Source organism: Xiphias gladius, chromosome 21 (assembly GCF_016859285.1).
Source record: "Xiphias gladius isolate SHS-SW01 ecotype Sanya breed wild chromosome 21, ASM1685928v1, whole genome shotgun sequence".
Lineage (NCBI taxonomy): Eukaryota > Metazoa > Chordata > Actinopteri > Istiophoriformes > Xiphiidae > Xiphias > Xiphias gladius.
In genome coordinates, this window is record NC_053420.1 from 4,468,025 (window position 1) to 4,493,033 (window position 25,009).

General features: G+C 38.6%; 1 protein-coding gene across 1 annotated transcript; it reads left to right on the forward strand.

Annotated features, from left to right (window-relative positions):
- The first annotated feature begins 1 nt into the window (after nucleotide 1).
- ywhaba (tyrosine 3-monooxygenase/tryptophan 5-monooxygenase activation protein, beta polypeptide a) lies at nucleotides 2–24,579 on the forward strand. The gene is made up of 7 exons (XM_040159088.1): nucleotides 2–134; nucleotides 8,339–8,499; nucleotides 9,799–9,939; nucleotides 15,639–15,762; nucleotides 18,641–18,804; nucleotides 19,336–19,431; nucleotides 21,861–24,579. Exons 2-7 carry the CDS (start codon nucleotides 8,347–8,349, stop codon nucleotides 21,915–21,917), a joined length of 735 nt encoding a protein of 244 aa, XP_040015022.1. The 5' UTR covers nucleotides 2–134; nucleotides 8,339–8,346; the 3' UTR covers nucleotides 21,918–24,579.
- Nucleotides 24,580–25,009: the final 430 nt, after the last annotated feature.

Below are 25,009 nucleotides of genomic sequence, written 5' to 3' on the forward strand. Positions count from 1 at the left end.
GTTTAGAGGAAGCGGAAGTGTCAGAGCAGGCGGAAGTGGTACTGCCCTGAATACCCTGAGCAGCGAGCGGAGGACGGCTTGATAAACTCCCATCGTTCAGAGAAAAAAATCGGGATTCCAAGTACGCTCTAAATGTGAGTTCACTTGCATATCACTCGATTATTATCTTATATATAGGATAAGGGGAGTCTTGCGGGGGGAAAAGCAGCCCCAGCGGTGGCCCCTTTCCCTGCATCTGCGGCGGAAGGTGCCTATTGTGGTTTGGGGCTGGGTGCGAGGATTTAGGCCGAGACTTGTGGCCAAATAGCGAAAAATAACCCAGAAATTACCTGGCATTAGGTTACCGGTGCTCTTTGTGCTGTCGAATGTGCTGAAATTCGTTGATTTTTGAAGGCCCCGGCTCCGGTCCGTGCCATGCGTGGTGCGCTGCGCCTGTGTAGGGAGGGAGAAGCAGAAACCAAGTTTGGCCATTTTGACAGCTTAGCAGCAGCCGTACCGCGGCCGTCGTGAGAGCAGCCGAGACATTTTGGCCGCAAGTGCTAACTAAATTTCGCGGGGGATAACGTAAGACCAGCACTGAGCTGCTGGACAAACGGGACAACCGGCACAATTGGCCTCGTTATTCGCAGAACAGCGTAATTCTCGATGTCTCTAGCTGAGCTCCGTCATGGCGTAGTGAAACGATATGGAAGCTAACACACCCTCCCTGTTTCCCGGGAGTTTCCCCTAAAATGAGATTTCAGTTTTAAAAACCTTGTCTCTCATTAAAATATAACGGTCAGGGGGCAGCGGTAATTCCGACGCTGTATTTCACCGTTTAGCCATTTCAGCTCGCCGCTCAGTGTCGGCCCATACCGTATCGCCATTCAGACTGAACTGGGTCAGGTCTGGTTAGCGGCTAAGCTAACAGTTAAAGCCAACGGCCGTGCCGTGACGTTCAGTTAGCATGCTAGCTAGCTGGCGGTAATCTATCTCTCCATCTTAAAATTCCGCAGGGGAATGCGACAAGGAGGGCGTAGCTGCTAGCAGGCCAACTAAACGCTACAACTAAATATTCTTGACCTGCGGGGGGGTTGTTGTTAAGCATTCGCGTTAAAACGTTTGCAGGGGCGATTTTTTTTTGTTTTATATGTTTTATTAAAGCCGTTCAATGTATGTTGGTCTGCTGTTGAAGATGGTGTTCCCCATTTTTTTTTTTTCGGTGCGCATAAGCCTGTTAACCTTAACACGGAGCTAGGTGGTTGGGTAACAACAGCATTGCTAATGTTGAGTGTGTTGGTGGCGTGCCAGATGATTGTAGCCGACCGAAGAGGCCAGGTTGGATCGATTTTAACTGATGTGTGGGTCACTGCAGCGGTTAATTAACACTTCATTAATGCGCTTGTAACCGTGATAAGCGGCATTTTCCCCTAATGCTAAATGCTAAAATGAGACAGGTTAGCTTCGAAGGTATTACACGGTTGTCTTAATGACAGCAATGTGTGAATGCCACATGCAGCCCGAAGACTCACTTTAACCTCAACTCTGTAAATATTTTTCTATTAATTGCATCCTTGTACCGAAAAACCCTTGAGCGGGGAAATCAGCGAGAACGCCAAAAGATGTAAATAAAAAGACGTAATTTTTGTAAAGAAATGTAACTGTGTGTGTGTGTGTGTGTGTGTGTGTGTGTGTGTGTGTGTGTGTGCGCGTGTGTGTATACACACCTGAAACCACCCAAAAAAAAAAGTCTGACTATTAAAATAATGCTTGGTCTAATTAAATAAGCCACCTTGTGGTATTTAAATTCAAAATCAAACACTATCTGACCAACCTCTGGTTGTTAATTTAAACAAGTTTTAGAAGTTACTTATGTCTCCCTTTTTTTTTAAAACAAAAAAAACCCCAACAACTTGTAAGCACTTGTACTGTAGTACTGAACATGTATTCAGTCATTTGTTTAGAAGGGTTACACTTTCAGTTTTGGATGATGTCTAGGTATTCTTCAGGGTCTGAAAGCACTTACTGTGGGTTGCTTTGGATAAAAGCATCTGCCAGATTACTGTAATGTGTCTCACACATTAAAAGCTTACAAGCCAGGTGGATGTTGGCAGCAGCGAGTACAATACCTTGCAATCCCTTATCTTACAATTCCCTAAAATAATATGATCTGCCATTAAAAGGGGCTGCTGGGAGATAAAATCCCTCACCTAATAAACAAAAACTGTCAACATAGTAGGGCGCCAATTTATGGTTATTTAATTGGTTAATTTATAATTTGTTCTAGAAAATGGTGGTAAATACCCACAGTTTCCCAGAACCCAAATTGATTTATATTCAGATTGCTTGTTTTGTCCAGCTCAGGCTAGATATTCAGTATACTATCATATAATCATATAATGCTGATGATGATGATGATGATAGAATTTTTTTAATATGGCTTTCAAAACACAATTACATAGTACTTTCCATGAATTATTTCTTGTTTAAGATTTGTTTAATTACTTTTTTTCTATTTTTTACTTTAAAGTTGGCAAATAACCAAATGTTTTGCATTTTTGCTTGGCAAGTGACTTAAATAATTATCAAAGATTTGCTGAATCTTCTGCCAATCGTTTATTCGACTGATGTTCAAAATCTAAATTACATGAAGAGGTGGCAATACTTAGCTTATTTTATGGTTTATTATTATTTTTAGGTTTATGTGCGAGTTGTAAATGCCGCCTTCGCCGTAATTATTATTAAAACTGCTTTTGTATTTCAATACAAAATCTGTCTTTAATGATTTTATATGTATGATTATCAAGACATAGAGAATGTAGCTCATTATCACGTAATATTTTTCAATTTCCTCTTGAAACTAATGTGACAAAAGGCGCTCCTAAAACCCGTCACAGTCTCAGATAAAGAAGTCAAACTGACCATGTAGTGATACTGATGTTGGGGGTGTGGTCAATACGCAACACTAGTGAATTTAGAGGGATCTCAGGTTTCTTCTGGATGAGTATTCTGGAGGAAATGGGTTTCTGAATTTAAAGTGATCCCATACACTAATGAGCTCACAATTTTTTTTTTTTTTTTTTTTTTTTTTTTTCCAGTAAACTAATGGAACTGCACTCAATATCAGCAGATAAATTGATTTTAGGATTCAGCCCTCAGAATCAGCACTGGGAATGAGCCACGGGCGTGCTCCCGGCTGATAATAATTACAGACCATAGGAAATGCATAAGAGTGGCAGCAGGATCAAACATTGTGAATAACAAAGTTTTTGAATTTTTTTTCCCCCGGCATCTCTCAACTCAATTGTGAGCTCTGCTTTCATGCTTTTGCTTCACACTTAACCATTAGTTTTCCAACGGTCTTACATTAAATAATTATCATACCTTACATTGAGCAAATGTGGTCCAATTCAAAATGACACTTAATACTGATTCTAGTAATATTATTCTATTCCATTTTTCTTATGGAGGCACAGAAGTTAGGAAGTAAACATCACATATATAATCTCAATAGCTGTAAAATATTTAACACCTCAGGTCAAAGAGGTTTTATTGACCTCTTATTTTCAGTTTTGTTGCATTCATATTATACTCCTGAATTTTTTTTCTAAAATTTAAACTACTTGAAAACAAATAGTTGATAATCAGGACATAGTTTTGTTTATTGAAATCCCTTTTTACAGAAATTTCTCTCCATTCTTCAATCTTAATATCCCTTTAAGCTTCCATAAAGGAAATGTTAATTTTCACAGTACTTTGACTCTATTTAACTACTCTCATTATGTAATCTGTTAATCTGAACAGTCTTGTCAGTCAAAATAGACACTTTGAAATAAAATATAGATTAAGCAGGTTAGCGATACCAAGATGCAAAGGCTGGACAAAAATAGTTGGTCAAAATACATTGTGCAGCCGTTTTTAATAAACCGCCTATTAGTATTCACCTCCTTGGACATTTTTTTCAATTTTCTGAGGCTGAATTACACTGGATGTAATTAAGGTTTTTTAATAATATTTCAAAGAGTGAGAATTCTACAAATTTACCTAATTTAAGAACAAATCCTAGTTGCCTTTAAAGTCAAAATTGAATAAAGATTGCTTGCATGTAGAATCAAGGTGTGAAAAAGGAATGGATGATATGGATTAAATCTCTATCATGGTACAGATTGGTACATCAGTATTTGAACACACGATTTTTTTAATGCATCTATACACCACAACAATGAATTGGAAACAAAGCCATCAAGATTTGAAGTGTGGAATTGCATCTTTAATTCAAGGGGTTTAATGAAAATATTATATTAAACGTTTAGGAATAACAGACGTTTTTATACATAGTACCTAATTTTCAGAGGCTCAAAAGTAATTGGATAATTGACTGACAATCAGTTTTGTGGCCAGGTGTGGCCTGTTCCTCAATATTTAATGATAAATAAAGCAGATAAAAGGTCTGGACTTGATTCCAAGTGTTAAATTTGCATTTGGTAGCTGTTCATGGGAATTCTCAAGAGGCCGTCCAAAGAGGTGTTGATGCAAATGAAGGAGGCCATCACTTTAACAACATCTAGCACGGTCAAGGCAGGTGTATCATGGTCAAAGTCTTGAATGTAAACACAGAGGGTTGACCACAAGGTGCAAACCACTGGTAACACCCAAGAACTGAAAGGCCAGATAAGAATTTGCAAGACAACCTCCAAAAAACAAGAAGAAAAAAAGCCTGCCCCTTTCTGGAACAAGATTCTTTGGACAGATGAGACCAAGAGTAACTTGTACCAGAATGATGGGAAAAGAAGAGTGTGGAGAAGGAAAGGAATGGCTCATGATCCAAAGCAACCACATCATCTGTCAGTCATGGTGGAGGCAGTGTTATGGCATGGGCCCATGTATGACTGCCAGTGGAACCACGTCACTGGTGTTTATTGATGATGTGACTGTTGATAGAAGTAACAGGATGAATTCTGAAGTATATAGGGCTATACTATCTTCTCAGATTCAGCCAAATGCTGCAAAACCGATGGGACGGTGCTTCAAAGTACAGATAGATAAGGATCAAAAACATACTGCGAAAGCAACCCAAGAGTTTCTCAAGGCAACGAAATGGAACATTCTTCAATGGGCAAGTCAGTCACCTGACCTCAACCCAATGGAACATGCTTTTCGCTTACTGAAGACAAAACCAAGGGGATAAAGACCCACAAAAGAGAAGCAACTGAAATCAGCTGCAGTAAAGGCCTGGCAAAGCGTTTCAAGGGAGGAAACTCAGCATTTGGTGGTGTCCATGGGTTCCAGACTTCAGGCAATCATTGACTGCAAATGATTTTCATCCAAATATGAAAAAAAATCATATTTAGAATAAGATGGTTTTTCCAAATACTTTTGAGCATCTTAAAATGAATGGACTATGTATAAAAATGGCTGTAATTCCTAAACAGCTAATGCAATATTTTTGTTAAACCCCTTGAATTAAAGCTGAAAGTCTACACTTCAATTGCATCTTGATGGGTTCCTTTCAATTCACTATGGTATTGTAAAGAGGCAGAATTACAAAAAATTTGTCAGTCTTCAAATACTTATGTAGCTAACTGTATATGTATTTTTTAAATTTTTTTCACAGTATCAGTGCATATCAAAATTTAGCAAATTTTCTGGAAAAACAATTGAGTAACTTTTTACTAACCAGATACAATAATCAGGCATGAATGTCTGTTTTTTGGTTAATTCAAGTTAAGTACCTGACAAATACAGGTACTTCATTACATAAATACAAAGTTTAAACAAAAAATCGAATACAGCTCTAAAGGAGTCCTGCTGATTAATTTATAATATTGCCTATGATGGCCTAACACAACTAGAGATATTAAAGTCATAGCTACCATGGTTATAACCGTGTGACAAAATCATCATCATGTAGTAGTAATAGTAAATATTGTCATTGCCAAACCCCAGAGTGAAAAGAGATTTTAGGTAAGGCTGGGACCAATTATTGATTTATTAATAATAATCAGTGGCTCACAAGCATGAACAGCTAAACTGACAAAGTAGTGTTTCTGCTCAGAAAGAATTCTGCAAAGTTATCTAACACCATCGATTAATTGGATGAGAACTTCAAACCACAACTGAACAACTTTCAAATGTCACGATGAGGAATAACTGCGTCATGTGAAGTACACCATCACTAAATGGGGAGCGGTTTTAGTTGCAATGGATGTCTCAGTGCCATATGGTGGCATTGAAGTAAACTTCGTGATGAAGGTGAGTTTTATATACAGATTATAACCTAAAAAAACTAAAAGAAATAAAGTGATCATTTTGGACCAAAGAGTTTTTTGTTTTTTTTTCAACATACATAGTGACTTCTAATTTTAGGTTAATATACACCTTTATCCAACCATAGCCTATGTCAGAGAAGAAGGAAACATTTTACATAAAAAAAAAAAAGAGACAAGGTTATTGAAAATTATCAATCAGGGGAAGGATACAAGAAATTTTCCAAGGCCTCAAGTATACTTTTAACTGCATTAAGAGTAATCATAAAGAAAATGCGATAATATGGCACAGCTGTACATCTGTGCATTATTGGGAATTGGATATCTTTTGGATTTTTGACTCTCGGTGGGACAAATATATTTGAGGACATCACCATGGGATTCATAAAACTGTGATGGGCATTTTTGATTCTTTTAAGTTTTGTAGATCAAACTGTTAAAGAAATATTTTCTCAATTCATCAATTAACTGATAATAAAAATAAGTTAGTTGTTAGTTGCAGCCGTACGCTACACATCAGCATGAAGCCTAGTTCTATCATGTCATGCTGTGACGATGCTGCTTGTAAAAGTAGAGACATGAACATGAGTGCAATAAAACAGACTTCCTCGAGTAAAACTCTGACTTAAAAGATTTATTTTTCAAGCAAGAGATGTCCTCCAGTGGTTATGGTAGACATCGGTCCAATCAAGAATTTGTGGCAAGACTTGAATAATGCTTTTTCAGAGAGACAAATGAAGAACAAGAGCGTAGTAAGGGGAAAAAATAGCATTGTCCTGATTTGAAATGCTGACTGTAATTCCTGCCAAAGGTACTTTGACTAAATGTTGACTTGAAGGGGTTGAATACTTAAACAATCAGTTATGTTGTCTTATAAATTAGATTTGGCTTGGTTTCATTTTTCATGTTTTTAGATCTCTATCGATCACAGTAATGCTCATAGTATTAACTCAGAACTTGATGTCTGTGGCAACTCAACATTAAATAACTCGTATTAGACTGGAGACCATGTTCATTGAAACATTTCTAGTTAAATCTAATATCTGCAACTGAAATCCCCTGGAAAAAACTCACACTTAAAAAAAACCTTTGGTTGAAAAGCCATTTTTAACTGATTGAGAGAAATAAAGATATGAGTTGAACTACACAAGTCTAAGAAATGATAATACTTTATTGTTGTATTTTTCATAGCTTATACCTCTTTTGCCCACTTTAGGGAAACTTCTTCCTCATCCCCCTAATTACACAGGGGGGTTAGAGGTCAGGTAAGCTTCAAGGTTACTTGAACACAACAGAGTTGTGTTTGATTTTCCCTCTGGTGGATGGGTAGTCATTAGGTTAAGCACCCAGAATGGATAGTTATTAAACTTATCAGTGTGCAGATGTGGGGGTAAAACTGGTTTCCGCTCTGAGTTTATTAATATATTCTAGCGTGATAGTGTGTAAGTTTATTCTTTAGGAGTTTAAATGTAGGAAGAAGGTATTCACAAGTTAGATATGCAAATGTGATTGCTTAAAGCTGGTCAAAGCCGACTGCGGAGGGTTTATGATGTGATATGTAGATATAAAGGAGATGGCGATGAGGCTGTGGCCTACTTAGACCTACAGAGTCATCTGGAGAGAAAGCCCTAGAGGATGAAGTAACTGGGAGCAGCCATTTAACTTGAACTGAAAGGGTTTTTGATACTTTGAGGTGCTGTAATGTCTTTGCTGGTATATTTAGTACTTTTTTTGTATGTGATAATAGGATCTATTCAGTTTATTAATTAACTTTTGCCAAACCATTGCTAGTGATTTGATTAATGAACGATCAAATATCTTTATACATGTTTCAGGTTTAAAATGTTACTCTAAAAATTTCTATCTCAGGCTAATAGCGTTCCCTTCCAGTTACTTGTTTCCATTCTTCGACATGCTTATTTCATGGTCCGACAGATCTCTCACAACCATATCTCTCACACTTGTATTTCTAATGTATCATCGCCCCTCTCGCTCTTTCAAAGTCTGTCTTCCTTTTTTTGCCTGTCCAAGCTGGTGGATGGGAAGTCCAAATGCTGATTCATTCTTTCTGTCCCCTGTGCTTCTCCTTGCAGCCTAAAAGATGGATAAGAACGACCTGGTGCAGAAAGCCAAGCTGTCAGAGCAGGCTGAGCGCTATGACGACATGGCGGCTGCCATGAAGGCCGTGACGGAGCAGGGCCTAGAACTCAGCAATGAGGAGCGCAACCTGCTCTCTGTCGCCTACAAGAATGTGGTATGGCATCCGTCTAATGGCTCACTTATTTCTTAATAAACACCTTAGTTCACCACAAATCGCAATTATGAAAGGAAATTTGATTAATGTTGTTGTACAGTTGGATATTACAATGCAAAACAAAATTTTTGAGGTGGCATAATCAGAAACTTCATTTGGTCCAAGGCAAAAACTCCTCTCACTTTCACTTGCTGTGCTGCAATCAATTTTTTTTTTGTTTTTCCATGAAGATTTTATAGTCCAACTTTGAAAACACAAATTATGTAAGAGCAGCCCCAGGTTTTCCAGCACTGCTGCTCTATTTATTATTGAGGTTTACTTATGTTTTTTTTTTTTTTTTTTTAAAGCTTGCCAGCATTGAATACCAGTCAGTGCTTTGCTGTTGCATGTTTCAGTACTAGCTGTAACCACACCAGGACAATAGTGTGAGTCACTGCTGTGGTATGTTTAGATGGGACATAGGAAAGAGGATAAGCCACAGTTGTCTCACATGATATGGAAGCAGACCTTCATGCACAGTTAAATGTTCTGATGCTACCATTTGTCGTAAAGAGCCAATTTAGTTGAAAGTTCATCTTGAATTACAAGCTTAGTGACATATTGATGAATTCTAATTAATTTCAAACTTATAAAATCCCTCAATACTTGTGGAAGATTTCAATTAGGGCTGCAACTAACAACTATTTTCATTATCAGTTATTTTCTTGATGAATTGTTTTGTCTATTAAATGGCCAAAAATAGTGAAATGTCCGTTATAATTGCTGCTACGTGCTATTGGTGACATATTCAGATTGCTTGTTTTATTTGACCAAAACTCCAAAACCCAAAGGTGTTCAGTTTGTTGTCACTTATGACAACAGAAAGCAAATGTCTCAGACAATTAATTGACTGTCAAAATAGTTTCTGTTGATCAACTAATCGATTAATCAACTAAGAGTTGCAACTCTGCAACTTAAATTTTAGCTTCCCAGTGTTTCATTGCTCAAAATCATTTCAGCATAGTCATGTTTTATGTCATTATAATAATGAGGGAACCGCCAAATATCCCTCAAGTATTTACCCAAGTTACAGTACTGTCCTTGTATATTGTTGATTTATCTAAAAATCATGATACTGGTGCAATTTAAAGTATGTAGTAAAATAACTTTGTCCAAAATCAACACTGAATAATTGTTTTTAATCATGGTTAGTCTTTCACACTCTATGTATTATTTCAGTTGTGTTTAACCATTATTTTATAAAAGATTTTGTCTTTTAATGTCAGTCAGTTAGGTTGACGTTGTTTTTGTTGCCATCAGGTGGGGGCCCGTCGTTCATCCTGGCGCGTGATCTCCAGCATCGAGCAGAAGACGGAGGGGAACGAGAAGAAACAGCAGATGTCCCGCGATTACCGTGTGAAAATCGAGTCTGAACTCCAAGAAATTTGCCACGACGTGCTGGTATGGAGAGGGATGGGAGAGGGCAGGGAAAGAGTGAGGGGGGGGTGTGAAGATGGAGAGGGAGAAAAGACAAGACGTGGGGGGGTGATGGGCGGGAGGAATGGGAGGAGTTGGACAGAAGGTATAAAGAGGGAGCAGTGGAGGAAGAGAGAGAGACAGTGGAAGAAGGCTCACTAGAGCCGATCCCTCCTGGCTGATGAGAGAAGAACAGTCACATGTTGTTACTCGTGGAAACAGTGATATTGTTGCTAGCAGCAGCACTGGCAGCTGTTGAAAGAGTTGTCAAACAAAGCTTTATTTTCTTCTCGGTTTTTTGCCTTGCTACCCCACTTGGGCATCTTGGCTTCAATTTTTTTTGTATTTACTTGTTGCAGAAGCAAAAAGTGCTTGACAGGAAAGACAACACTGCGTCAAGTCATGAGAAATTCCCCACAATCTGTGTGCGCACAGAGGAGTAGATGGATTGCGTGTATGTAGATACAGAAATCTAAGAATACATAGGGTGTTTGAACATGGATACAATTCATAACTCTTTTGTTACTACTAATTCTTGTTTTTTGAGGTGGCCTCTGTCAGCTGAGGCCTGAACAGGTGTTCAAACTGAAAATAGCACTGCATTAAAAAAAACACAAAAACAAAAAACAATGAGCTGTATTGGTGTGGGAGTGTTTCTACAGGTACAAGTGGGAGTAGTATCAAAAAAAGAAGTTTGAGTAATACATCCATGAGTTTGAAAGCTTATCAGATGACAAAACACTGCCCAGTGGTTTATAATAGGGCTGGGTTTAAAAAAAAAAAAAAAAAAAAAATCATTTTTTTTGGATTCAAATCAATCATTCATTTGAATTATTCGAGTTAGATATCACGTAAGACAAAGAAAATCATCAAATTCCCAAATTTGAGAACCAAAAATCCATTAAAATGTGGCATTTTTGCTTAAAAATTCCAAATATTATTTTTTTTGAATAATTGAATTGAATGGATGAATTGATTATTAAAATAGTTGACCTAGGCCACCAGGACGCCCCACGTCTTTAATACTGTTGTCTTTTAACTAAATGCTCAGCCATCCCTTATCTTGGCTGATTAATTTGGATATGACTCTGCTATATCTTTAGTCATCCATCTGTCGGAACAAAACCAAACTGACCCACACATTTGTATGCCTAAGCTCCACACAGGTTAACACACAACTTCATGTGTGCAGCCTGAAGCATTTTCCCTAAAGTGTGTTTCTTTTTTTTGATACTTTAAAAACCCAAGTATGGGATTGTGTGTTAGATTGTGTACCTGGTAAGAAACGTTTTTAATCAGTGAGTGAATGAGACATGCGACAAAAAAATGAATGTGAACACTGATGATCTTGCCACGCGCTGCTTTAATGCTGCTGACGTGCTTTTTAAGTCGAAGCCAGACCTTCTGGGGGAAATACAGTAAGGAGAAATACAGTGACTTGAAGTTGAGAAGCAGGAAAGAGATGTCGGTGGTGATGTTTTGCAACCAATAAACTGGTCACAACCCCAATTGTGACTTCATCCACATCTTTTGGTTTATGGTCAGTCCCTCTAGCTAAGAGCATCATTTAAAGAATGGCCGAAGTAAAGCTCTATAATTGTGCCTGAACCTAATATGACCTGAAAGATTCGAGCTAGACTCAGTTAAGAGACTCACAAAATGCCATATATTACCATACATTATATATAAAACACTACATTGGGACATACATTATCTACAGTCTTTAAACAGTTCAGACCTTGGATATGATTCAGGCCTCCTGAAAAACACCCACACTGTCAGGTCCTGACTCAGTTGGAACAGAAATTGCTCAAGGTCAAACCAGAGTTAAATTTTTACCGCCTGAGCAGCCTTCTAATAATATCTTCAAGGTCAAACTGGAAGCCTCTGCAGTGATGTGGTGCGTTAGGAATGAAGGGAGGGAAGGACGGGTGGAGACATGCTGTCCTTACAGCAGCAGGAATCCTGGAAAGGGAAGGCCTTGATGCATCCACAGGTCAGAAAATAAGTCAGTGACCTTGACCTAAAAGATATTACAATTTGATCAGACCAATAGAAAAAACTAAATTGATTCCCCAGCATGTGTTATTTGTTCCATATTGAAATGGGTTGATGTTTTTCTGTTGTTCACAAAGAGCACCATGTTTCATTATAAAGCTAAAAATAAAAACAGCAATTGAAAATTAGGTACATTTGCTGTCAACATAGTAAATGGGAAAAATATCAACCAGGCGTATTTTATAATGGTTGCCATATTTAACAACTGACCCAGGATGTTGGCAGGATACATCAAGTACACTGCACTGTTGGTCGGCGTGTTAGCAGCTGCAGACTTCTGACTGCCCATCTTGTCGTGCTGAGCGGGCAACTTTGACAGTTGAAGGAATAGGGTTTGGTAAAATTCTAGAAAAAATGTTTGTGAATCAGTTTGACAAACTTGACAAATGAGCAGCACTCAACACGGGTAGAAAGTCTAGATATCGATAGATGGATAGATATGTGTACATCTATATATATAGATGTACACATATCTATCTTATATATTATATATATATATTATATAGATATTATACGTATAGATTTTATAGATATCTATTTATATCTATATATATATATCTCTAGAGATATATATATATAGATATAAATAGATGAGATATATATATATATATATATATATAATATAGTGAGAAAATCAGACCTGCTTGTTGGTTTACAGCGTCGTCTACAATGGTCTAATAAAGTCCTTCCCAAACTGGGAGATGTTTGATAAATCTGATGAGGCTAAAGATCATTAAGGAAAAGAATAACATTTTTAATACAAACTTATACTTTTCTCTCAAAGTTTTTGCTCATTTTCATTTTCACTTCAGTAATAATGTTAATCATTCCTGGGAATTTGATTTTGTTTTTCTTTTTGTTGTGAACTACTGAACAGCTGAATTAGATGAAATGACCTGAGAAGATAAACTTAAAAAATTTAGCGGAGATCAAATGGAAAACATTAGCATTGCTTGATTTTAATCACTCAGAAGTCAAAAACACTGATGCACAGACATAGATAACGTCAAGTTTATTACCAGTTAAAATAACACTATAAAATACCGATCACATGATTTCAGAACCTTGAACTCAAATGGCTATTGGAATTAAATTATTTGTCAATATAACTAGCTATAATTACAAAAGGGTTGTTTTTGTTGTGCAAACGGCTGATTGTAATTCACAGAAATTGTCTATTTATTTTTCCTTTAATGGAGGTCTGTCGTCCCCCTTTGCTGCAATGTTATAAATAATTATCCCTAGCCGTCTTATTTCACATAAGCAGTTTCTCTGCTGATAATCTGCTGCTTTGTCACCCATACTGTAAAATTTCACTGATGACTTGGTTGTTAATCCGGTGATTTCAGTCTGGGTTAGCTTTAGATGTCTACATGACATTTCCAGGCCAGGTTACTGGAGTCAGCAGATCACATCAGACTTCTCGGTGGTTGAAAGGTCTAAATGTAACCACTGAAACAAAGCTGGTCTCAGTGAGGAGATGCTCTGGGGTAAAGTCAGCCCGATCACATGATCTGTTAAAAAGCTTTCTTTGAACGATCAGATGAGGACAACAGCAGCAGAGGGAACAAGAAGGACACATGCTGTAAGTTAGTGACAACCCATCAGCAAACCGGACTTATTTTCCTCCTTATCAAACAAATAATATAAGAACACATTGATCAGGTAGCTCAGGGCAGTGAGGGTATATAACTATTAAAAAAATCTTTTCTGTCAGATCCATTTATAAAACACACAGAGCAAACTTTGTTGTTTTTCTTTTCACACAGAATAGTTCTAAAAGTTCTAGTCATTTTGTCAACAGTGCTGGTGGAAATGTTCACCTCAAAATCTGGCTCAAACCCCCACCCGGAATACTTTACCAGGAATACTCTCTGAGATGTTTGTTTATATATTTTTTTAAAAAAAAGAGAGGCTATCCGACAGTATTATGGTCAGCATAAAAGCAGATTGATGAAGGTGTGGCTTTCAAAATCAAGATCTCAAACTGCTCTTATTTTTAAATTTCATACTAGGCGGGATCTGATTTTAAGCATTGAGTTGATCATTTACAGCTTGAAGCCTATGATTGCTGTTCTTAATTCATCATTATTCAGCTCTGAGTGGCTTCTGTGTTGTTACATTTCCAGAACTGCTGCTCCTAACTGTGTTTGGAGACCTGGATTGGGTTGCACCAGCTATTCATTCATCCATCACTAAGTTTGAACGTGCCTAAGTTTTTAGTAGCTACTAGCCAGTTTCAAACTAAATCGGGTTGCGCCATTAAAACTTTAAAAATAGATTAGTAAAGACTTACGGAATGTATGAATCGTTTGCTAGGAAACATTTGTAGCGCTGTCAAATCGAGAACAATCAACTTTGTGAGTAGGAAGTCATTGTCACATCACAAGCTAGCATAACTTCCAAAAATTACAGTTTTAGAGGCACCAAAGATAAATAGGTAGCCATTTTATTTTAATTAGTATTTTCTTGTTTTATTTATGTGTGCGTACAATGACAAAACTGTGTCTCAGAGTTAGTGTTAAGACAGGTCACTGTATAATGAGGGAACTATCTGATTATTCTAACCTGACGTTATTTACTCATTTAGCCAAAGTTGGGATAACATTTCATAAATTGAAGGGGTCTATGTTGTTTTTTGTGAAATGAAATTTAAATGTTTCAAGATATACTTCATGATTAAACAGCATTCATCAAGTTTCCGGTTAAACATGTTGACCATATTACATATTATATCTTACACATTTCACTCTAAACGGGTCAGATGTTAGCAGGCTAACATTAGCTTTGCCATTTGGTTCAGTTAGCTACACAACAGTTAACACCTGCCAGTTAGTGGGTGTAGATATTTAGTAACAACTAAACTCCACGCAAGACCTAGTTTGTGTGGAGCAACGTGTTTTAATTCAGTGCTGCGTAAAAATTCCAATTGGGTTATAAAGAGGCTAAGTTTGAATTTACAAACGGCTGGTGCAACTGACTCGCAACAGTGTTTTAACTGATAACTTCAGCAAGCCTTGAGAGATGCCAGTAACTTTGCTATATCCTGAGCTTCGTTAGATATTCAGGGCTGACAAATACCGTTGACCACTATAAACATCATGGCTATGACTATGCACTGGCCTCCTCGCACACACGAGAAGAGCCTCCCTTAGGAGTCTAGCAACAACACAGATACCCACTCAGTGACACTCTGTAGGGGCACAAATATGTGTGCAATGACTACCAAAAGACCACCATCTTCCTGGCCTTTCCACCAGAGACTCTGAAGCCCATCAGTGGCTGCTTATCACTGGTTAGCTCTGAGTATCGGCGCTGCAGGTGTACAAACTAACCATGCAAATTACACTTGGCAGTTAGGTCGATCACTGTCCCGTGTCCCCATACCCTCCACGTCATCGCACAGCCTCAATGCCACCTTCACACAAAACTCCACAAAATTCGAGGGTGTACAAAAACGTTTGTTGTTGTTTGTACTGGTCGCAGGTTTGGTTTTGTCAAAGGCTGCTGCATAATGACCAGAAATAGTAAAACCATCTGTAATCATGTCGCCATTTATCTTGTCCACTGACAGTTTTCTAAATAGAGAATGTTTATAAACCGTTCTGGTCATCTGTCTGTTTCAGAATCTGCTCGACAAATTCCTCATTCCCAATGCATCTCAGGCGGAGAGCAAGGTGTTCTACCTCAAAATGAAAGGAGACTACTTCAGATACCTGTCAGAGGTGGCCTCTGGGGACTCAAAGAAGGGTGAGTATCTGGGCTTGAGCCACTAAAAAACTTAAATTTCTCATTACTCTTTCAGTCTGATTTCATCAGGGAAAGAAGCAGGGTGTTATTAGATGAGGAGAAATTAGATAAAGTTACACTGTTTATCGTCCTTTAGGTATACTCCGTTCAAGTTGAGCTACAGTGCAGCAGACTTGAAGCTGAAGGGGATTCAGTGTCTTGTTAAAGCACAGTTGAGCAGAGTGATGTTTGTTGACTCGGGGGCCTGACCCCAGTTAAAAGGAGGATTCCTTACATAGTGTGCCAGCCAGATCCTAACCAGAACATCCTTCTTATTGCTTAAACAAAAGTCACTTACTGTTTGCTGTGGTGTTCAGAATAAATACTCCTTTTCAATGAACAGAATATAGTAAGACTTTGTTACTGCTTGCAGTAAAGAGTCTTTTATTGCTCGGAAAAAAAGCTAGAAGCTCTGTTTAAATGCTGACTTAGTGATATTACAGCGTGTACCAGCCATCATCAGTGGTAGACGCTTCAATTCTCCAAAATAGCATAGAAATGTTTTTAAAGTTGTTGTGTAAAGGATTTTAAATAGAAGCATCAGAGAGGAGATTGTCTATTTGTTGCAGTCTCTACCTAGCATTTTACAGTGTGTGCCAAAAGCCTGGATATTTTGGATAATTTGCCAGACTACTTTAAGGCACAAACTGAGAGAAATGTTGCAGCTTTTTCTCGCAATTGCAGATGGTAAGGGGAAATGAAAGAACAGAATGAGAAATCATTTTCAACACGTCTGTCCTTTTCAGTAAAGAGAGAGATGCCAGGGAGGGGTTACAGGACACATGAAGCATCAGGGTTTACGGGATCAGCCTCGGCCATGATGTCATTTGTTCACATTAGTCATGGCAGTCTTTCTCAAGTCACTGACAGCGATACTGATATTTGAAAATTATACTTGTTACACCTTCAGAAGGACACGTACAAATCATCAGATGGGGATTACAGAAAAATGACCCAGTCATTTGATTAGACAATTCTTTTGTCATCTATTTATATCCTTTGCTAAAGCTCCTGTTGTTAATGGTGAGACAGACTCATTCAGACTGTTGCCAAGAGACAGTAACCCATACTGGTTTGTTGCCAAGGTTATCGGTCATCCCATTGATTGTCATGGCAGTAAGCCAAAGAAATCCATTGTTTAGTGACTAGTTGTGACTAGGGGGTGACAAAGTTGGGAAAGGACTCACTCCTCTCTACTGGGTTTTGTTTTTACACAGGGTATCTGCAGATCTTGAAAAGCCTTAAAAGGTTTTGAATTTTTTGTCTTTTTTAAAAAAAAAAGGGCCCTAAAAAGGTATTAACCTTTTAAATTTAATATACATTTAATATCCTTAATAGTTCTCCTTCCTACTTTTCCCCCCATTTTGTCTGTTCATTAGTCCAAAACTCAAATATTTAATTTACTATTGTAAATTCTATTTTAGAGCTAAAAACAGCAAATGTTTGTCATTCTTGGTTGAAAAAAAGACTGAAACGATTAATTGATTATCAAAATAGTTGCATATTTTCTTTCGACGGACTAATTGATTAATCAACTAATCGTCGCTCTGAAAACAGATAATCATTTGTATTAGGTTAATCCATCCATCTATCCATTCTGCTGCTTATCCAGGTCCAGATTGGATTAATTTAATTAGTTATGTCACTAGGAATTACTGTTATGTACTGCTTGGAGGCACTAGAGAGATATGATTTAATAATAAATAATTGTAATCAACGTCATCTCTACTGGTTTTCCTTCATTGTTTGGACAGTATGAGGATGAAACGTATTAAATATCATTCTGTGTGGTATTAAAAAGGTCCTTTCAACATAGTAAATTTAACTCGATGAACCCTGCAGAAACCCCGCATACAGTAAATTCTTAAAGTCTAACATGGATTTAATGGCTTACTGGGAGAGCGCTAGTCCTCTTTGGTTGGTTCGTCACTTTGGTCCAGACTGAATTATGTCAACAAATAATTGTCTGATTACTGTGAAATTTTGTACCAACATTCATGCTCCCAAGAAGATGAATCAATAAAGCTTAGGTGATCCCCTGTGTTTTTCTTTTATAAGGCAGGAGCAACAAAGTCAAAGCAAATATCCAGTGGCAAAAAAATTTGGCCCACACAGGATCAAATATAATCACTTTGGTGATCTCCTGACATTTCGCAGAAGCATCAGAACAAAATTTTAATTTGTCTAGGGCTACAACTAAGAGTTATTTACATTATCAATTAATCTGCTGATTATTGTCTAGATTGATCGTTTAGTCTCTAAAATGTCAGAAAACAGAGAAGAATTTCCAAGTTTCTCTCAATCTGAGGCTTCGGATTTCTTGTTTTGTCTGACCAATTGTCTAGAACCTAAAGATTCTGAGTTCACAATGACATTGCTTAAACAATTAGTGACCAATTTTTCTCAATCGACTAATCGATTAATCAGCTAACTGTTTCAGCTCTAAATGTGTCCAATTCTTTGGTTTATCACCAAATACCTGCAAAACTACTGACATTTCCACCAGCCCCACCTGTACGGTGTTTTGTGCTAATTAGCAAATGTTAACATGCTAAACATTACATCTGCTAAGCATCAGCCTGTTAACAAAGCCATCGTAGACATGTAAGACTTAGCTCAAAGCACCTCTGTGCCTGAGTACTCTTAGTCTTGTTTGTTACCATGTAACACAAAGTTGCTGGTTCCTGTTACATATTCAGCGCACGTCCCACTAAACGGGGTCCTCTTGTGAAGACGGTCTTTCAACAAAGTTTGATACGTAAGAGGTGTCACTGAGACTATGGTTCAGGATCACAGTGCGTAGCAAAATAAGTGACTTGTGGTTATTTGTGTTGTGCAGATACGGTGGAGAACTCTCAGCAGGCCTACCAGAACGCCTTCGACATCAGCAAGAAGGACATGCAGCCAACACACCCCATCCGGCTGGGCCTGGCCCTCAACTTCTCCGTCTTCTACTACGAAATCCTCAACTCCCCCGAGCAGGCCTGCTCTCTGGCCAAGCAGGTGGGTGCACTTCACTTTGTTTTATTCATGTAAGGGCTCTGAATCTAAGAATGTTTCATGGTAATGCCAGGTTATGGACAGGTGGCCCCTCCTCCACAGAACAGTCCGCCAGTTAGCAGTGAAGATGGAGCGGTGTCTCGCTAGCTGCTGGCAGACCTGCAGTCCTCGAGGCATCTGACGGCCATTTTCGGGGCATGATTGTCAAAAATCATACCCATGAGGCCTGTTTTGAAAAAGGCGTAGCTCAAATGCACAGGCTGTGCCCACAGTCTGGACGTCACAAACAAAAGTCAAGTACGTCTGAAATGAAAGCTTAAAGTTGATCCAGCTTGATCTAACAAAAGCCAAGACTAAAGCTGAAGTGGCTCAAAAGGTAGCTACATGTCACGGATCTCAAACTTTACTCTGTGAGAACACTCAAAGGAGGGGGGGGGGAATTGAACTCATTAACGGAGTCAAACCTGGTAATCTGTGTGTACTTACGCCTTCAGAAGGATTTACATCGGCGAACTTCTCCCTTTGTCCCTGCAGGCTTTCGACGAGGCGATCGCCGAGCTCGACACCTTGAACGAGGACTCGTACAAAGACAGCACGCTGATCATGCAGCTACTAAGGGACAACCTCACTGTGAGTACACGCTCTGACTCACGTCTTTACTCCAGGATTTACCTGGAATAATCTGAGTTTTCTGTCTTATGTCCTAAAGTTGACCGTAAGGTAAAGCAGGTGAAAATGTGGGCGATGAGTTTCTAGGACTACTTCACTTGTGAGAGTTGTCTGTAAAATATTACTGTGACGTGATTGTTTTGACTGCACATTTAATCATTGCAGACTGCTGTGTTAAGCTACACACACATTACACACACATAATCATGGGTATAATTCCCGTCAGATATGGTTGGAATAGATCCCAACCAAAACTAAAGAAAGCAGATTTGTTCCCCTCAGTGTTTCACTATAAACAGGCTGCAAAATGCATCAGACGTGCAGCGTCCTCGTAGGGAATCTTGCTGTGTATTTATGTACGTGTCGGCCAACAAGCGGGAACACGGCAGCTGTGTCCAGCTTGCAGGCGCTTGCCACGGTTTCGGTCTATTCTTTTCCCCCGTGCCGAACAGATACTGAAGAACAGTGTAGATGACTGTTTGAATCCTATTATCACAATCACAGAAACGCAGAGTGTATACATTTAATACTGATCAGCATTTAACTGCTGATTATTAAAATGTGTGGACCTGAATAGTTTTTTCATTCATACATTTTGCCGTAATTACAGTGTATTTGTGCATTGTTTTATTCAGTGTTTAACAGCTTGACCAACCACAGCCACAAAACACACCAAGTAGTTGAGATCCAGTAAATATTTGTCATCTCTCTCCTGTGTCCACTGGTTGTGTCGACAGAACTGAAGCATGTAAAGGTTCCACACCCAGTGTAGAACAAATCCTTATTCAGAAATGCTTGAGAAATCAACATCCCATACTACTGATACTACCACTACCACTACAAATACTTCTATCGCTTTTTAAACTCCTTTAACACACCTGCCTGAATCCCTGTCCATTATTAAGTCATGTGTTTAGGTTCACACATGCTTTCTTTTGTCCAAACCAAATTCTTAACTTAACAAGCTGCTGCAGCTCAGCTGTATTTACACGACAAACCACGCCAGGGTTGCAACCAACAATTATTTTCATTATTGATTAACCTGCCGTTTGTTTTCTCGATTGGTTAGTCCGTTAATTGTTAAAAAATATCCCATTCACAGTTGTTCGGAGCAAACAGTGATGCCTTCGGTTTATTTTGTTTTGTCGTCCAACCAACAGTTACCAACTAGTTAAAAAATGACTGTAATGTTAGTTTTCTGTTGATTGGCTAATTGTTCCAGCTGGAAACCGCATGCTGCAGAGGAGTGGTCAGTAAACTCCCGTTTAAAGTTGATGACATTTAAGTAGTAGTAGAGAAACCAGGCGTTAACGTCAAAACACGTCCAAAGTTATATCGCACATCCTCTTGAGCTGATCACCTCTAGTGATCAGTGTGTGGGTGTACATGTAAACATGCTTCAAAATCGTGTTAATCAGAAGTGTTTTTTTGGAATGAACGGAGTCATTAAGAATGAAGTTTAATAGAAAAATGTTCAGCGATCCAAAGCAGTTGGCGACAGACGTTTGGCTTTTTTTTTTTTTTCCTGCAATTTTTTTTTTTTTTTGCACTGACAGTAACCATTCGTACATGAGGTCTGACAGATCAGTTCCTGCACACCACACCAGACACCAGGAGTCAGACTGAGTTCACAAACAATTCACATTTTTCTCTGAATCTGTGAAGGGCTGTTGGTGTTGAGCCGATATCCTGTCTTTTATTTATTTATTTATTTTTGAATCGGCAATCATGGTTTATGTTTAGTGTTGAACTGCATACTCTCAGAAACCAGGCAGGCCTGTGTTGTTTTATTATGCAGAATAAAATATAATTCTATAAAGTTTAATGTTATATAAATTATAGGATAAGGCTTTTTTTATTGCCAACGAATGCAATGAAAAGACCAAAACTGACAGTGTTCGTCTGTTGCTTAATGCTTTCCAACCTCCCTACCCTAAATGTGTGCCTCAGCTCCAAGCTCATTGATTTCTAATGGGTCATTAATGTCAGGTTTCATTTTTAACACAGGCTCAGTAATTTCCTAAATTTCCATCTTTGCTGTAGTTTATAGCCAACGTTACTCAAACAAGAGGAAATGGTGCATTGGTCGGGGACTATTTTCAGCAGCGGATCAAAACACATTTTTTGCTCTAGTGTGTATTTGTACCAGCAGGACGGCGTGTGTGGGACTGAGTTGCAATAAACCTGTGTGTGTGTGTGTTTGTGTGTCCATGGTAATAAAAGATTATGTAATTGACTTGCTCTTGACATAAACTTTGGTCTGGGGAAGTTGTCAGGGCTACTTCGTCCTGCTGTTTTTAGAAATGAAATGAAATGAAATGAATGGTGACATTTTGAGGCGTCTTGCTCACAGGTTGACTGACAGATATGTTGTCTCTCTCTTCCTGTAGCTGTGGACATCAGAAAACCAGGGAGATGAGGGCGAAACCGGCGATGGAGAGAACTAGAGCGCACTTCACTGTTAACCCATCCCCACTCTCCTCCTCTTCCTTTTACCTCTCTTCCTCTTTCTTCTCTTCTTCCTCTCTTCGTACACATAAACAGCCCATTCATTCCCTCGTCCCACTTGTTCAAGCCCAGCCTCCCGACTTCCCTTCTGTATAACCAACAGCATGAATAGTACCTGACCTTCACAAATGAGTTTTAAAAAAAGGAGGGGGGAAAGACATTAACTGTTCCATCACCCCAAGATCCCTCCATCCCTCCATCCCTCCCTCCCTCCTCCCTCCCTCCCTCCCGTGATCATGGCACTCCAAGGCAGGCCAGCGGGCTCAAGCCACTGGCCGGTCTAGTCTTATAGCACGCAGGGAGGATTTTTATCCGAAACCACAAAATAATTTAATGTTTTTAGAGTCCACATCGCCCCGTTTTTAGCCTCCTCGTTTAATCTTTCTCCTCCATTCCTTCCATTCTTCCTCGCTCCTCTTGCCTCCTTCCTAACATCTCAGTACGTTCTCTCACCCTCTTCCTCCCCTCCTCTCTCTAGCGAGTTAATGCATTTATATAGTTGTCAATCCCTTCTCTTTTGGCTTTTCTTAGTGTACTGGCAAAATGGCTGGTTTTATTCCACTTTAAACAAAACGAAAAAAGGTTATTAAACTGTCCGTTTATTTTCAACAAACACTGTGATGCTTAGTTTTTCCTCCACCGTACCACCAGACCCTCCTTTGACGGCAAAACCGATATTCCGCTGAGAGAGGGTGTGTTTGAACAGCAGTGCAATTCTGCTGAGGTTTATACAGAAGGGTCCTCCCACAAGGCTGTATTGTGACACTGACAAATCTAAAAACAAAAGTGTTTTACCTGCTGTGTAATCAAACATTCACTGTTTTTCAGTTTTATTTTTCCTTTCTAAGCGGGACCCGGGGTTTTATTCAACGCCATTCTGCACATTTCCAGTTCGGAAAAAGCATCAAATAAAATCATTACTAAAAAAAAAAACAACTTAAAAATGACTATTAAACACAAAAAGGCATACATTCCATCCTAACGTTTAAGAAGATTTTAGACCTCCTTCGCAACAAATGGGACCTGCCTGCTTCCTTGGATCCACCTCCTGTCAAGGTGCTGCTGAACATCAGTACTACTGTCCCTAAAGTTAATTCCTTAACCCCCATACTGTGTGTTCATTTCCCTTTGCGGTTGCTTTTTTTTTTTTTTTTTTTTTTTTAAATGTGTGTGAATAACAAATCAAACTTTGTTTTTTTGAAAACTGTAAAATTGTAAAACATTTTTAGAGCTTAACTGTAAATCTGTCTTTTGGAAAACAAAACGGTTTGTCGATATTGTTCGTTAACACCTGCTTGCAAAGAAACCTTGAAGCCGTTACAGTCAGCTGCTGTTGTATGCTTTGGCATTTTTGACCAGATCTTTTTCTTTTTTTTTTTTTTTGGTTACCCCCCCCCCCTCGTATGCCCCTTCACGGCACTTGTACCGACAAGTCTAGAAAAGTCCTGAGTTTCCACTCACTGCTGAATGGTGTGATCTGCCAACAAGAATGCATGCCTTCATTTATCACCCTGTAAATCTACCACAGAAATCCAATGGGGAATTTTACACTCTGTGGACTGACTGGTAAACTTGCTGCTACCTCGTTTGCAAAATACGAACGGCAGTTGTGGAGGCGAGGGTCTGGTACTGATCCTGCAACCTGATCGGTCTGTCTAAGCTGATCGGGTTTAGACTATCAGCTAACTCTTTAAAAAAAAAAAAAAAAAAAAATGCAACAGTTGAGCGTCAAAGTTTATTCTTGGCCTCGGAAACAGGCTGAACAATCTTAACTCAAGGTTCACTCAGTAGCGAGTAAGTGGACCTAGAGTTAACATTATCTGTCAGAAAGGATCTGATCCCCGAATCAAAACAATTTGATTTGTAATAATAAAAAAAACAAACAAAACAAGGAAGCAGTGATTTTCAGTGTCACCTTTGGCGCAGTTCAAGTCCACAACAGGTACGTGCGTTGAAGGGAGCCAAATCTCCCGGCAGCTGATCAGCCAGTCATCTGTTTGTGGAAGTGAGAACCTGCAGTTTGGATCATGGTTTTTGTATTCAGGCTGGAGTTCGTAAACATGCATACGTGTCAAGGTGACCCTCAGATGATCTTGTAGAAAAGAGAAAACAATCAGCAGCTAACGGTACATTGTCGGGCTCATCATTCAGATCTGACCCTTTATGATATTTACAAGCGTAATTATGGTAAATCGCTAAAAAATATTAGGACCCATGTGGTTTTCGTCCCGGTGTCGTGGTTTACGATGCGGATCCCAAACTAGACAAACCTTTAGTCCCAAACTTTGAGAAATATTGGCAGGTGTCAGCCGACCAGAATGCAGACCCAGCAGTCTGTCAAAAGCCCCTTTTTTTCCTCATAAGAAGTAGTAAAGTAATTTTTTTTCTCTTTTCTTTTCTCCTCCACTCAGTGTCACAATAACCTTGTCGTCAACCATCTCAACATTCCACTCTGTAGGTGTAGAAAAGTCATGTGTCTCAATGTTTTGTTTTGTTTTTTTTCTTTTGCTGGGGACAAATGTTTTCATGCACTGAAGTTTAAAAGGTAAAAAAAAAAAAAAAAAAAATTCCTCCCTGCCGCTCTTTTTCTCGTTAGCTGAACAAAAAAAGGCAGTTATTCTCCGCCTTATAAGGAAAAAAATGATCCCATGCAGTAGTGAATGTGGCACCGAGCCTGTCTGTATATCTGGTATCTCAAATCATTTTGTTTTTACTGACCAGTATTCTGCTTAAAATAAAAAGGAAAAAAAAAAAAATTAACCCAAAAAAAAAAAACAACAAAAAAAAAAAAAGTTTGCTTCTGTGACGGTTTTATTGCTTAGCGAGCACGTGGTTGTGAAATTTTAGACTTAGCTTAAGGACACCAATAAAAATGAGAAAATGACAAAAAAAAAAAAACCCAAACCCCAATACACCCCCTCCCACCCTGGTTATTGACGTAATACTAGATTTGTGTATGTCTTTTAAAAAAAAAAATTAAAAAAAAATTCCAGCTCTAGTTTCACCTTACATGTTATAAACAGGACAAAAT